The following is a 12604-nucleotide window of genomic DNA, read 5'->3' as shown; positions in this document are numbered from 1 at the left end:
AATCTTGCGCACTACTTGAGTCACAAGGAAGTATACGTCATTGGAGGGAAATTTAAAAAAAATATTAATTTCGTCTTTTCTATTGTACAGAAATGAAATATAATTGAAAAGATTTTTTTTATCGAAATTTCTACGGTTTAAAATATGTAGATATTATTATATTATTTAAGGAAAAATATAATAGAAAATTTAGTAAACGTAATAATAAACATAATAGACAAACCTAACCTACATTTATTGTTTTGTTATGACATGTGACAATTGCGTCAAGTGTCTTGTGTGTGGGTGTTCTTTTCGAGTGTTTGTTATTTCTTTTTGTTTATAAAGTAAAAATTTAATTATTATAACATGGAAGAATTATTTCAAGAAATTGAATCAATTGAACGTACATTTATAATGATTAAACCCGATGGAGTACAACGAGGACTTATTGGAAAAATAATTCAACGTTTTGAAGAAAAAAATTTAAAATTACTAAATATTAAAATGATATTGGTAAATTAATAAAAATTGTTTTAACCTTTTTTTTAAAATGTTTTTTTCTGATGGGATAAAAAAAAATTTCAGTCTTCTGCAAATTTGATGATGCAACATTACAAACATTTGCAAAATCGTGATTTTTTTGACAGTTACATAAAATATATGACATCCGGTCCTGTAATTTTAATGGTAAATTCTTATAATTTTTTCCTTTAAAAAAATTTGAAATAAAAGTAATTAAATTTAATTATTTAAGATTTGGGAAGGAGTAAATGCTGTGAAAATAGGAAGACTGATAATAGGGCCAACTTTTCCAGAAGATGCTTTACCGAAAATGATTCGTGGAAATTATTCAATTTATGTTCGTCGCGGTGTAATTCATGCATCAGATTCAATTGAAGCCTCTAATGAAGAAATTAAATTATGGTTTAATGATTATTAGTTTATATAAATTGTTAAAAAAAATAAATTTTTATATACACTATATTAAGAAAGTAATTTTGAATTTTATGACATCACGCATCCGTTTCAATTCCATTAGTTCTTGTTCAGGAAATCAAAATACATTCCAGATTCCACTTGATTCCGTTTTCGATCTACTTTTCAAGTGACCGGTTTCTGAAGCAGTTGGCATTTCTTTCTAAATCTCTTTGCTGACATTATTTTATTTAATTTCTAACATTAAAATGGCAGAAAATAAAGAACGTACATTTATTATGATCAAACCCGATGGAGTTCAACGTGGACTTGTCGGAAAAATTATCCAACGCTTTGAGGATAAGGGTTTCAAATTGGTTGCCATGAAAATGGTTTGGGTAAGTCACTGCAACAATCAGCCATGTAAATCTTCTGTATAAAGAATTTAACACGTGGTTATCGATTTTACTTTTTATAAAAGAATTTTTTTTACGTTTATTTAATTTTAAAATGGTTCTTTTCTTTAAAGGGTTAAATTTTGTAGTCTTTTTTTTAAATTTACTTGAGATATTGTAAATAATTATAAACATATTTTATAGAATATTTGATAATTTTAACAGTATTTTTTGAATTCGTTATTTTTATAAGAAATTTAATTTTAACAAATGTGTGTTGTAAGAAATTTTTTTTTTTAAAAGTATTAAATCAATATAATGTTTATGTAACGTTCATGAAAGTTGAGCTGCACTTTTATGATTACAGCTTACGAAAGAGGAATTTAATTTATTACCATTCTTATCTTTACAATTGTTGAATAGAAAAAATTTAATTTTATCAATATTGCTATATTTATATCAAAATTAATGATTTTTAATTACTCATATTATTTCAGCCAACTGAAGATCACTTGAAGAAGCATTACGCTGATTTGTCATCCAAACCATTCTTCCCTGGTTTAGTCAAATACATGAGCTCTGGACCAGTTGTTCCTATGGTTTGTATAAAAAATTTTCCAATTTAACAAAAAAATTAATAAAAATTTTTTTCCCTAATTAATTTCAATTTAATTCATTAAAAATAATGAAAATTTCAGGTTTGGGAAGGTTTGAATGCAGTGAAAACTGGTCGCGTAATGCTCGGTGAGACAAATCCAAAGGATTCAGCACCAGGAACAATTCGTGGCGATTTTTGTATCCAGGTTGGTCGTAACATTATTCACGGATCTGATTCAGTGGAATCTGCCAACAAAGAAATTGATTTATGGTTTGGTGCTAATAAAGAGAAAAAAGAAACCATTGACTGGGCTTCCTGGGCAGAGAAATGGATCTATGAATAGGTTTTTTTTTTAAAAAAAAATAATAATTAATGCAGATTAACTTTAAATATTTCGTTTTTGCAAAAGAGTGCTTTGATAATGCATTCCCAGATAAATCTCTGACTATCACAAAGTACTGCCCATATATTATTAATAATTGTACATAAAAAAAATAACGACTAAAATTGTGATTTTCGTCCTTTTAAATTAAAAAAAAAATAGATAATATCTGCAAATTTTAAATCGACATGTTTTTTTTAATTATTAAAAAAATCAATTTCTATTCCATCATGAAAATATCCTTTAAATTTTTTCCTAATAGAAATTTAATTTTTTTTAAAACATTAAATAGTTTTTTTTTTAATTTTGAAAACTAAATAATATTGCTCATTTTTGAAAAATATTTAGCATTTTTTTTTTATACAAAAAGCATATTTATAAACAAATATTTGATCAAAAACAATTTTTATTGATGATTATTAATTTCACAGCACAATAACATTATTTTGCACAAAGTATATAATGAGTAAAATAAAATAATGTAGCAATAAATTGAAAATCAATTTTTTTTTTTCAATACGGGAAGACAAAATTAATAATTTGAAAGTAAATACTTTTTATATTTTCATTAAACAACTGCAAAAATATTAACATTTATTTTGCATATAATTATGTAGTAGAAAATAACTATATATGATAAAAATATTTCCTTATATACCACTTAGCAGTATATTTTATATATTTGTTAAAATTAAACTTATAAAATATTCACGCTGCATTTATGAAACGTGCTACAATTTCAATAGTCTATATTTTTAAAATATATTTTTTTTTTTTCAAAATATATAATATTTTCCGAAACAACATCTTATCACAACAACAATTTTAAATATTTTTTATTATTAAAATAAAAATCATTGTCAGTTATTAATGCAAATGACTTATTAAAAAAAAAAAATCTCGCGACAAACTGCTTAAAATTAAGAACATTTTTATTAGACACTAAAACACAGTCAAGAATTTTTTTTTTATCAAAAATCCAAATGATTTCTTTGTAAAAAATATTTTTACTAAGAGATATATTGTGTTTGACGTATATAAAATATAATATATATGTCAGTCTTGATTTTTTTCCCATAGTAAACAAATCGCAGTTTTTCAGTAGTAATTAATCGTAATTAATTAATATATCGTTTTAAAGTTAAATATTTTCCCGGAATGTATTAAGTATATTAAAAAATTTTTTTTGTTTTAAATGAATGGAAAAATTTTTGAAAATTAATATTAATCAAGATTTAAATATATATATAAATAAGAATCTTTCAATTTTACGTAATTACAATTAAAAATGATTAATCAACTCTGGAAAAAAGAATCGTTTTAGCAAATTGCGCTATTGATGGACATTGAATAATTGTTTTCCTTTTTTTTTTCATTTACTGCGAATGACTAATTAATCAGGATGAGATTGTTATCAGCTTAAATTAAAATACGACAGTGATTAAAACATTAAAATTACAATTTGAGGGTAAAAGGTATTTGAAAAAATTGACAAAAGCTAAATTTTGCAACATTTAAAAATTAAACTATTATCTTTTTAAAAAAATACTTTTTGAAAAGTTTAGTTTAGTTTTATTAATTATTTTTTTAAATGTTGCAAATTTGAGCTCTATATATAAAATAGACGGATATTTTCCCCGGTCATTCGAACTGTATCTAGGTATATATATATAGTAACAACAGTGGAATGAACTTGCGATGTTGTCCGGCTTCAAATACCATTACTAATTTTCATGTTGTCCAAGATATGCATTACACGAGGGGCAAAAATGTTTTTGAGTTAAGCACGAATCCATGCAATATGGACAAGGAACACATGGCCAAAATCTGAAAAAAAATAAATTATTTATTATTAATTTAATAAAATTATTTATTTATTTATTTAAATTAAAATTTTTAATTTATTTTATCTTATTTATTAATTAAAAAGTTGAGTTTTTGTTTTAGATATAACATACCCAATAATACAGAGTAATAGGGCAAATAAATGAGTTTTTGTTGAAGATTCCGATTCAACACGTGTGGAAATATTTGCCTGACAATATGGACATGTCATTGGTTGTGAACTGGGTCCAAATGCACGTGTTGGGGTTCCAACAATTACAACATTTGGTTCTATAAGAGAAAAATGTGAGAAATAATTATTATTATTATAATTATTATTAAAATTTTCGATATTTTGAAAAAATTTTCTATTCGATAAATATTTATTAAAAAATTAATTATTTATTTTAATGTATTAAACTAAGTCCACTTCTGTGCCAAAAGGCTGAAGTTTAATAATAAATAATAATAATATTAAAAAATTAATCATTTTTAAACAAAAATTATAACTAATTTAAATTAAAAATTAAAAAAAAATGTTTTATTAATTATTTAATATTTTTTACATATTTTTTTATAATTTAACGTTTATGTGTAATCTTGAGAAATTTTTTTTTGTAAATATAATATAAATATACCTATAGATAATATTTGAATATAGAAATAGTGACTCATAAAAAAAATTGATAAAACAAACTTACGTAGTTGTGGCATATTTGCGTCATTATAGGATGGAGGAGGATGAAATCCTGGTGGTGGTGGTCCAGCTTTACTCATTTTGATCTTTAATCTAAAGTAAAGAAAAAAAAACCACATTATTGATTAAAAAATTTCCTAAACAAATAATCACGTAAATTAAATATTTAAAATTGAAAAGTAATTACTATGCATTAATATATTTTAAATAATTTTCTCTCACATGAGAATATAAATTTACATTCCTATATTTCATAATATATACATAATTCACTCTTGTTAACCGGTTATCAACTTACACTCAGTAATAATATCGTCTTTCATTATAGTCAGTTCTGAATAATGACATTCTAGATACTTTCAAATAATCAAAAAAAAAATTGATAATTAAAAAAAACATTGAGAATTTTTTATGAAATTTTTAATTTTATATAAACAAAATTTAATTACACAATATTTACTATAAATAATTTATTGAAAATTTTCTTCATAATTAAATTTTTAAAATCTATTATCGATATTTTTGAATAATTATTTTATTTCCATCATTTTTTAAGTTGTCTATATTCTAGTTGTTTATTCAACATTTTTAATTACAGATTGCACAATATTTCCTGCATTGATTCATTTATGTAATTTTTTTCCAAAAACTAGAATTTTATAATTGGGAATTTTTTTTTTTTCATAATATTTCATATCAATTAAAATTGCAGCGTTAGTCATAAATGTTACATTTACACTGATGGTATTGTATATTTTTCAGGTATTGAATGACATATGCAGGACACGGAATGACTGTACAATGATAAGACGATAATGTATTTTTATTGCTTTGCAAATGGGTTAAACGAACACGATGTGGGAAAACATTCCTACGTCAAGTCACAAGGTAATATTAAAAAAAAAAGTCCAAAATGCAAATGAATTTCAATTATTCGGATTAAAATTAATTTTTAATATTTTTAACAAGCGAATAAAAATTTATTTTTATTTTAAATTAAATTTTATTGTTATCATGAACACTATCTAGATATTGTTAAGAAAAAAGATAATAATTAAGTTTTGATATCACATCACTTTTATTAAAGTAGAGATAAATATTTTCTCAATAGATAATAAAAAAATGAAAAAATTTTTTCGCAAATTTTCAATCTATTCTTGAAAAAGGTTGATCTTATCGCGTACGTAACTAAACAATTATATTATTATTATATTTGCTTGTAAAAATTTTTGTAAAAATTAATCTCCAGAATTTTAAAATTGACTCATCATTTTTGCACAGGAAAATTGTCTTTTTTTTTTCTTCTTTGTCTGATAAGTAATGATAAATTTGTTATTTCCTCAGATCTATATAGATATAAATTCTTTTTTTTAAGTTGTTATGATTGTTCGAATTGAGAAAGCAAGAAATATATATTTTTTTAAATAGTATAATCAAACTATTTATTAAAATCATTCTATTTTAATGAAAGTATTTTTAATTTCAATTAAAAAATAATTTTTTTTTCTTTAAGCCGTTGTGATTATTTAAATTGAAAAAGCAAGAATTATTTTTTTTTTAAATACTATAATCAAACTATTTATTTCAAAATCACTCTATTTTAATGAAAGTATTTTTAATTTCAATTAAAAAATAATCAATTTTCATTTTCAAATAATTCAATAATAAATTTAATAAATATAAATTTTTATTTTAAATTTAAGTCTTTTGAAAATAATTTCGATTTTTTTTTTTTTTTACTAAAACGCATACAGTGGGAAATTTTCTCCCGTGGATCCATAAAGTTATTTTATTTCTTGGAACTTGCAGCCATTTCACATGTTGCGTAGTTCGTCTTTCAAAAAGAAAAAAAAAGTAAGGGTCGCTTTTACTGTTTATAAAAGATGTATTTTTAGAATATTTGTTTCTTTTAAAGTAAATTTTACTGCAGATGTAAATTCTATTAAAATTTCTAAATAAATATTTTTTTTTTCTGTAAAAAAGGAAGAAAAAAATGAGAAATCATTTTGAAAACCATAAAAATCTTGTGATTAACATAAATTATATTAGAAAAAAAAAGTGTAACTCATTTATTACATCATTTTTCTATTTTTATACACATAATAATCTAAACGACTATTTTAATTCCAAACACAAGAGACAATGTACTAATTATGATTCATGTAAAATTTTATCATTTGCCTACGCCTACGCATTTAAATGAAAATTTTTAATCTTTAAAAATTGGCAACCAAAAAAATAATTAAAAAACAATTTTAATATATAATTATTTTTCTCAAAGTTATATATATATATATATATATAAATAAATTTAATCAATATTAGATCTTTATTTATTTTCAACATTTTGGGCGGAAAAAAATTGACCTTTCAAAAAAAGAAAGTAAATCTTTGATACGCATTCTTTTAAACTTAATATATTTTCAGCTACAATGCTCCGATAAAAATTTGTCCTTGATGTTTTTTAAATATCAAGGTAACCTTTTTCTTTCATTTTTAAAAGAAAAAAAAAATATTTTTTTCAACTCTATCAAATTATATTATCATTCAATTAAAAGTGTTTATTTTTAAATAAATTACATTACTAATTTCATTTTTTATCAAGTGATAAAAATAAATTGAATTGTTAACAAAAATAAATTACCGAAAAAAAAAATTTCCCCGAGATTTTTATAAATATTTTTCCAATATTAATCAATATGTGATAATTAAATTTTGTCTGATGAGACCGGCGAATATTGATTTTTTTTTAATGAAACTTGTTTTTTGATTTATATACTTTAATTTCGTTTTCGATGATATAATTCTTTTTTAAATGATAAATTAAGAAAATTAAGTTACACAATTCACTGACCTTTTGTTTTGTTTAGTATTTTTTTTTTTTTTCTTCTTTTAGCACTGAGACAGGCAACAACGACACGACGCGTACGAGAAGCGTTTGCTTACTGAGCTCCCAAACACAAATGCAAAATAAACTATATACACATATAACTATACGGCAAGAGTTATTTCGTAGTCATATTCGTCACCAGTATTAATTAATTTATATATATAAACATCTGTTTAAACATTTATATTTTATCAACTTTCAAAGAACTGAAAATCAGATAAAAAAAAAGTTAAAAATTACAAATGAATCATAGAAACAAATTACAGTAGAAAATTACAATCATTCAATAACAATTAAAATTTTTCATTTTATTATAAGTTTTGTAAAATTATTATTTTTTTTAAATAAGTTAATAATTATAAGAACAATGTTTTTTTTTTATAAACTATCAATTAAAAAAATGTGTGCTTTGTCTACAGAGCTGAAAAATTAATCAATATTAATTGAAACTCAACCCAAAGGTACTTAGTACAAGTCACATAAGTAAATTCAGTTTATCATTAAAGAATTGATATTAAAAAAAAAATTTCTTATACGTATTAATATAATTTATTTAGATAATAAATAAAATTTAATAATTTTAATTTTCACTTTTTATTTTTTAAAAAACATTTTTTTCCCTACATTTCAATTTATGAAAATTATTAAATTAATAATATTAATAATATTTTAATGTATATTAAACATTTTGAAAAAATGTCTTAAATATTTTATCATTGCAAAATATATATTATTGTATTTTATTTCTAATTAATAATTATAGAAAGAGAAAGAAAAGAACTAAATATTTGCAAAACTTATACAATAATAAACATATATATATAAAAAAAATGTTGAAAGAGAAATATTGCTTGAAAATCAAAATTCCTATTATTAATAGAATGTTATTTAAATTTTTTGCAATATAAAAACTAAAAAAAAAATTCTACATACCTTAAATATATATATATATATATATATATATATATACGTATATATAAATTTAGAAACAAAATGACTAAATTTCGTATCGTAGATCACAAATGTAATTAATCTAATAGCTATACATTCTTTGCAAGAAGCATTTGCTAACTTTTCGAAACAGTATAAGTGGAATCACTTTCTGAATTAGTGATAAATTCTTGATTAACATTCTGAAAATTAGATATTAATAATTATATTTCAGTTATTAATTGTACAATTAATACAAATGTATTATGTACAATTTTTTATTTTATTACCAAAACTAGAAAAATAAAAATTAAAAATTGAAATCTTACCGAATTTACAATAATTTGTGTCCTATTTTCCAAACTCAATTCCTCAACATCTTCAGTTGTGAGAATTATAACTGAATCCTCGGGAATACTATTTTCATCTATATACGTTATTGGAATTCCTGACGTAACCTAAACAAATCATTTTTTTTCATTCATTCTCTATTTTTCATAATTTCTAAATTATAATATTTAATAGTGTAATAATAAAAAATTTCCCAAAATTTATTACCTCACAAAATGTGAATTCATCAGTATCTATTGTATTTGCCGTTGTATTAATTGTACCATCAGATTTTAATTTTCGTTTATTTTTCGAATTATCTTGCTGCAATCGTCTCCATATTGTTGTTTTTGGAATACGATAACAAACTGATGCTGCGGCTTGTGACATTTTACCACTTTTACATGCCGCAACGGCTTCCTCGAGTCGAAATCGTTTAACCGCTTCATTTTCCGTTTTTCTTTTTTTCCAAAATGACATTGGCAATTTACCTTGATCAATTAATCGTGTCTTATCACGAAATAATGTTGTTTTTGGTATCTAGAATTATTTTTTTTTTCAATGTAGAGAAAATAAAAAAAAAAAAAAGGCATTTTCTATTTAATTTGAAAAATTATTTACTTGATATTCCTGCGCAACTTTGGAGAGATTTTCCCCTCGTTCCAATGCTTTAACAGCAGCTTCTCTTTTATCCGAACCATAAGTTCTTTTCAATTCAGGACGAAATACTTGATATCCTTCTTTTTGCATTCGTCGCCAAAGAACTGTTTTTGGAATACCGAACATTTCGGATGCAGTCTGTAAACTCGATCCTCCTGTACAAAAAAAAAAAATTTATATTATTCTTATATTATTAACTAGCAATATTAAACGCGCGTAAGCGCGCCAAATTGAGTATTTCATTATTTGTTATAGAGAAATTAAAAATTAATATTATAAATAATTATTTAAATTTATTAGAATATTATTCCATATTAAATGATAAAAATAAAAATTATATGTTTATAGGCCTCAGATTATTAATTATCAAATTATTAAATTTTAAATTCAAAGTCTTTTGAAATTCAATTATTTTCCAAATTTTCAATTTAAAATCAAATGAAATTCAATTATTACCCAAAATTTCCATTCAAAATCAACTAAAATTCACTTATTTTCCAAATTTTCAATTTAAATTCAAATAAAATAAAATTATTTTCTAAAATTTCATTTCAAAATTAATTATCAAAAATCAACTAAAATTGAATTATTATTTAAAATTGTAATTGAAATTTAATTATTTTCCAAAATTTCAATTCAAAATCCAAGACAATTCAATTATTTTCCAAATTTTTAATTCAAAATCTTTAAAAATTCAATTATTTTCCAAATTTTCAATTTAAAATCACATAAAATTCAATTATTATCCGAAATTTTAATTTAAAATCAACTAAAATTCAAATATTTTCCATATTTATCTATTGAAAATTAACAAAAATTCAATTATTTTCCAAAATTTCAATTCCAAAATCAACTAAAATTCAATTATTTCCCAAAATTTTAATTCAAAATCAAAGAAAATTCAATTACTTTCCAAATTTTTAATTCAAAATCTTTTAAAATTCAATTATTTTCGTAGTTTTCAATTTAAAATGAAATAAAATTCTTCAATTATTTTCTAAAATTTCTATTCAAAATTAATTATCCAAATTTTCAATAAAAAATGAACTTAAATTAAATTATTATTTAAAATTTCAATTAAAATTTAATTATTTCCCAAAATTTCAATTCAAAATCAAAGAAAATTCAATTATTTTCAAAATTTTCAATTCAAAATCAACTAGAATTCAATTATTTTCTAAAATTTCAATTCAAAATTAATTATTATTAAAATTTTCAATAAAAAATCGACTAAAAATGAATTATTATCCAAAATTTTAATTGAAATTTAATTATTTTCCGAAATTTCAAATCAAAATTAAAGAAAATTTAATTATTCTAAAAAATTTGAATTCAAAATTAATTGAATTTTCAATAATTTGAATTTAAAAGCATTTAAAATTTAATTATTTCTAAAATTTTCCATCGAAAATTTTTTGATATTTAATAATTTCAATTATAACTCTAAGGGAATTCAATTATTTTTAAATATTTTTATAATATTCTTTGAAAATTCAACTATCTGAAACCATTTTTCAATTAAAAATGATTATCAAATTATTGTATTTTGTCTGTAATTTCTAATAAATTTTTTAGTGAAATCATATAAAATTTTAATTAAAATCACTTGAAGTTCAATTAATTTCTAAAATCTCAATTTTAAATCTTTTCTAAATTCAATTAAATTTAAAAAATGTTTTCCAAAAAATTTTTTGATAAATTATTTTTAGTTCTGTAAAATTTTATTATTGTTTGAAAATTAACAATATCTTTTGAAATTTAATTATTTCTAAAATTTTCAAGTTTAATTTGACACAAATTTGACACGTCATAAGATTACTATTCAAAAAACACGTGATATCATAAAAGACCAACTTCAAGTTAGGACAGAAGGACAGACCAAGCATTTTATTATTATATAATTATCTTTTTTTTAGATCTAAAATTTTGATTTACCAATAACAGCATCAATTGCTCCTTTCATACATTCAGCGGGATATTCATTTCGGCAAGCTTGTAATTGAATTCCCAATGCTTTTGCTCGCATATACAATGTTGAACGTGGAATATGATTTTTTGTAGCAGCTTCAATTAATGTTTGTCCATCGCGTAAATTACTAATAGCATTAGCAAGCATATCTTCACTATATTCACGTTTCATTGAATAACGTCGTTTTCTTTTTTTATTATCCGAATTCTCTTCTGCACTATGTTCCGATTGTTCATTTGTATCCTCATAAACATGTTCAAAAACATCTAATACTTCTTCATCTTCAATTTCATTTAAATTCGATTCTTGTACATTAATTTCATCTTCCTTTAATTTTGATACTGTCTCACTGATTTTATACTTGAAAAAAAAAAGAAAACAATTTTTCATTTACAAGTCGAATTACAAATTAAAATTCAATTTATATTTTTATTTTACCTCCATTAATCCAGCAATTTTAAGATAAAATGCAGTATCCAAAATATTTTTTATACTATCAGCGGGAAAATATGCTTCTCCTTGATAAATAAATTCAATTATTCCTCTAACACATTCTGGAGTCATGTCAGTTAAAATAATAACTGGATGATCGTCAGTCACCTGACTTAACAAATCCTGAAAAAAATAAAAAACATTCTTAATATTAAAATTTTGTTTAAAATTTGTCAAAATAGAACAAAACTAGTATTTATGAAAAAAATTTCTCTTTTGAAAAACAAAACAATAAAATGTTTACTTTGAAAAAAGTACTGAAAGCACAAAGAACAATGCGATGTGCAAGTATGCGTTGTCCCGATACAGATAGTGTAACATCCACCATGCAATTTTCTTCCAATAATTGACGAACAACGCCAGAAAATTGATTTTGATAATCTTCCCATTGTAGACATGTTCTTTCAATAACTTGAATTTGATTGTTGACCTCTGACATGCTGAGCGTTTCAATTCAATTTTTCACTTTTCCCAAAAATGTCCCGCAAATTCGGAACGGAACTGAGTTTCTACCATAAAAAGTTTTTTTCTTTTAAGAAT

The 12604-nt window shown here is 22.1% G+C and overlaps 4 protein-coding genes and 1 long non-coding RNA gene across 7 annotated transcripts; 3 read left to right on the top strand and 2 right to left on the bottom strand.

The window, feature by feature from the left end:
- The first annotated feature begins 225 nt into the window (after window positions 1–225).
- Window positions 226–1243, top strand: LOC127282786 (nucleoside diphosphate kinase A-like). 2 transcript variants are annotated; one of them, XR_007843248.1, is made up of 4 exons: window positions 226–495; window positions 568–669; window positions 737–974; window positions 1053–1243. XR_007843248.1 is itself a non-coding variant. In XM_051307279.1 (4 exons), coding segments are annotated over exons 1-4 (420 nt in total). In that variant the 5' UTR covers window positions 226–348; the 3' UTR covers window positions 1054–1243. The 2 variants fall into 2 exon arrangements, 1 of the variants encoding a protein (XP_051163236.1); XM_051307279.1 differs by having other exon boundaries at window positions 737–906.
- LOC127282785 (nucleoside diphosphate kinase-like) lies at window positions 1153–2455 on the top strand. Its single transcript, XM_051307278.1, has 3 exons — window positions 1153–1295; window positions 1790–1891; window positions 1991–2455. Exons 1-3 carry the CDS (start codon window positions 1167–1169, stop codon window positions 2231–2233), a joined length of 474 nt encoding a protein of 157 aa, XP_051163235.1. The 5' UTR covers window positions 1153–1166; the 3' UTR covers window positions 2234–2455.
- A 1171-nt stretch (window positions 2456–3626) lies between these two features.
- On the bottom strand, window positions 3627–7814 carry LOC127282787 (lipopolysaccharide-induced tumor necrosis factor-alpha factor homolog). 2 transcript variants are annotated; one of them, XM_051307280.1, is made up of 4 exons: window positions 7648–7814; window positions 4798–4886; window positions 4231–4387; window positions 3627–4099 (listed from the first exon to the last, which is right to left on the bottom strand). In XM_051307280.1, exons 2-4 carry the CDS (start codon window positions 4871–4873, stop codon window positions 3997–3999), a joined length of 336 nt encoding a protein of 111 aa, XP_051163237.1. In that variant the 5' UTR covers window positions 4874–4886; window positions 7648–7814; the 3' UTR covers window positions 3627–3996. The 2 variants fall into 2 exon arrangements, with proteins under 2 accessions (XP_051163237.1, XP_051163238.1); XM_051307281.1 differs by lacking the exon at window positions 7648–7814 and adding an exon at window positions 5092–5111.
- Window positions 4869–6735, top strand: LOC127282788 (uncharacterized). The gene is made up of 3 exons (XR_007843249.1): window positions 4869–4972; window positions 5556–5681; window positions 6548–6735. It is a non-coding gene; the product is annotated as an uncharacterized LOC127282788 (long non-coding RNA).
- Window positions 7815–8524: 710 nt separating the features above from the next.
- On the bottom strand, window positions 8525–12584 carry LOC127282781 (uncharacterized). The gene is made up of 7 exons (XM_051307273.1): window positions 12309–12584; window positions 12011–12187; window positions 11539–11932; window positions 9565–9758; window positions 9172–9483; window positions 8943–9071; window positions 8525–8816 (listed from the first exon to the last, which is right to left on the bottom strand). Exons 1-7 carry the CDS (start codon window positions 12501–12503, stop codon window positions 8751–8753), a joined length of 1467 nt encoding a protein of 488 aa, XP_051163230.1. The 5' UTR covers window positions 12504–12584; the 3' UTR covers window positions 8525–8750.
- Between the last annotated feature and the right edge of the window lie 20 nt (window positions 12585–12604).

The sequence above is a fragment of the Leptopilina boulardi genome, unplaced genomic scaffold (genome assembly GCF_019393585.1).
Source record: "Leptopilina boulardi isolate dan_hultmark-lab unplaced genomic scaffold, ZJU_Lbou_2.1 LbouV2_302, whole genome shotgun sequence".
NCBI lineage: Eukaryota > Metazoa > Arthropoda > Insecta > Hymenoptera > Figitidae > Leptopilina > Leptopilina boulardi.
Note: the sequence above shows the minus strand (reverse complement) of the source record. Positions and strands in the feature narration are given on the sequence as shown.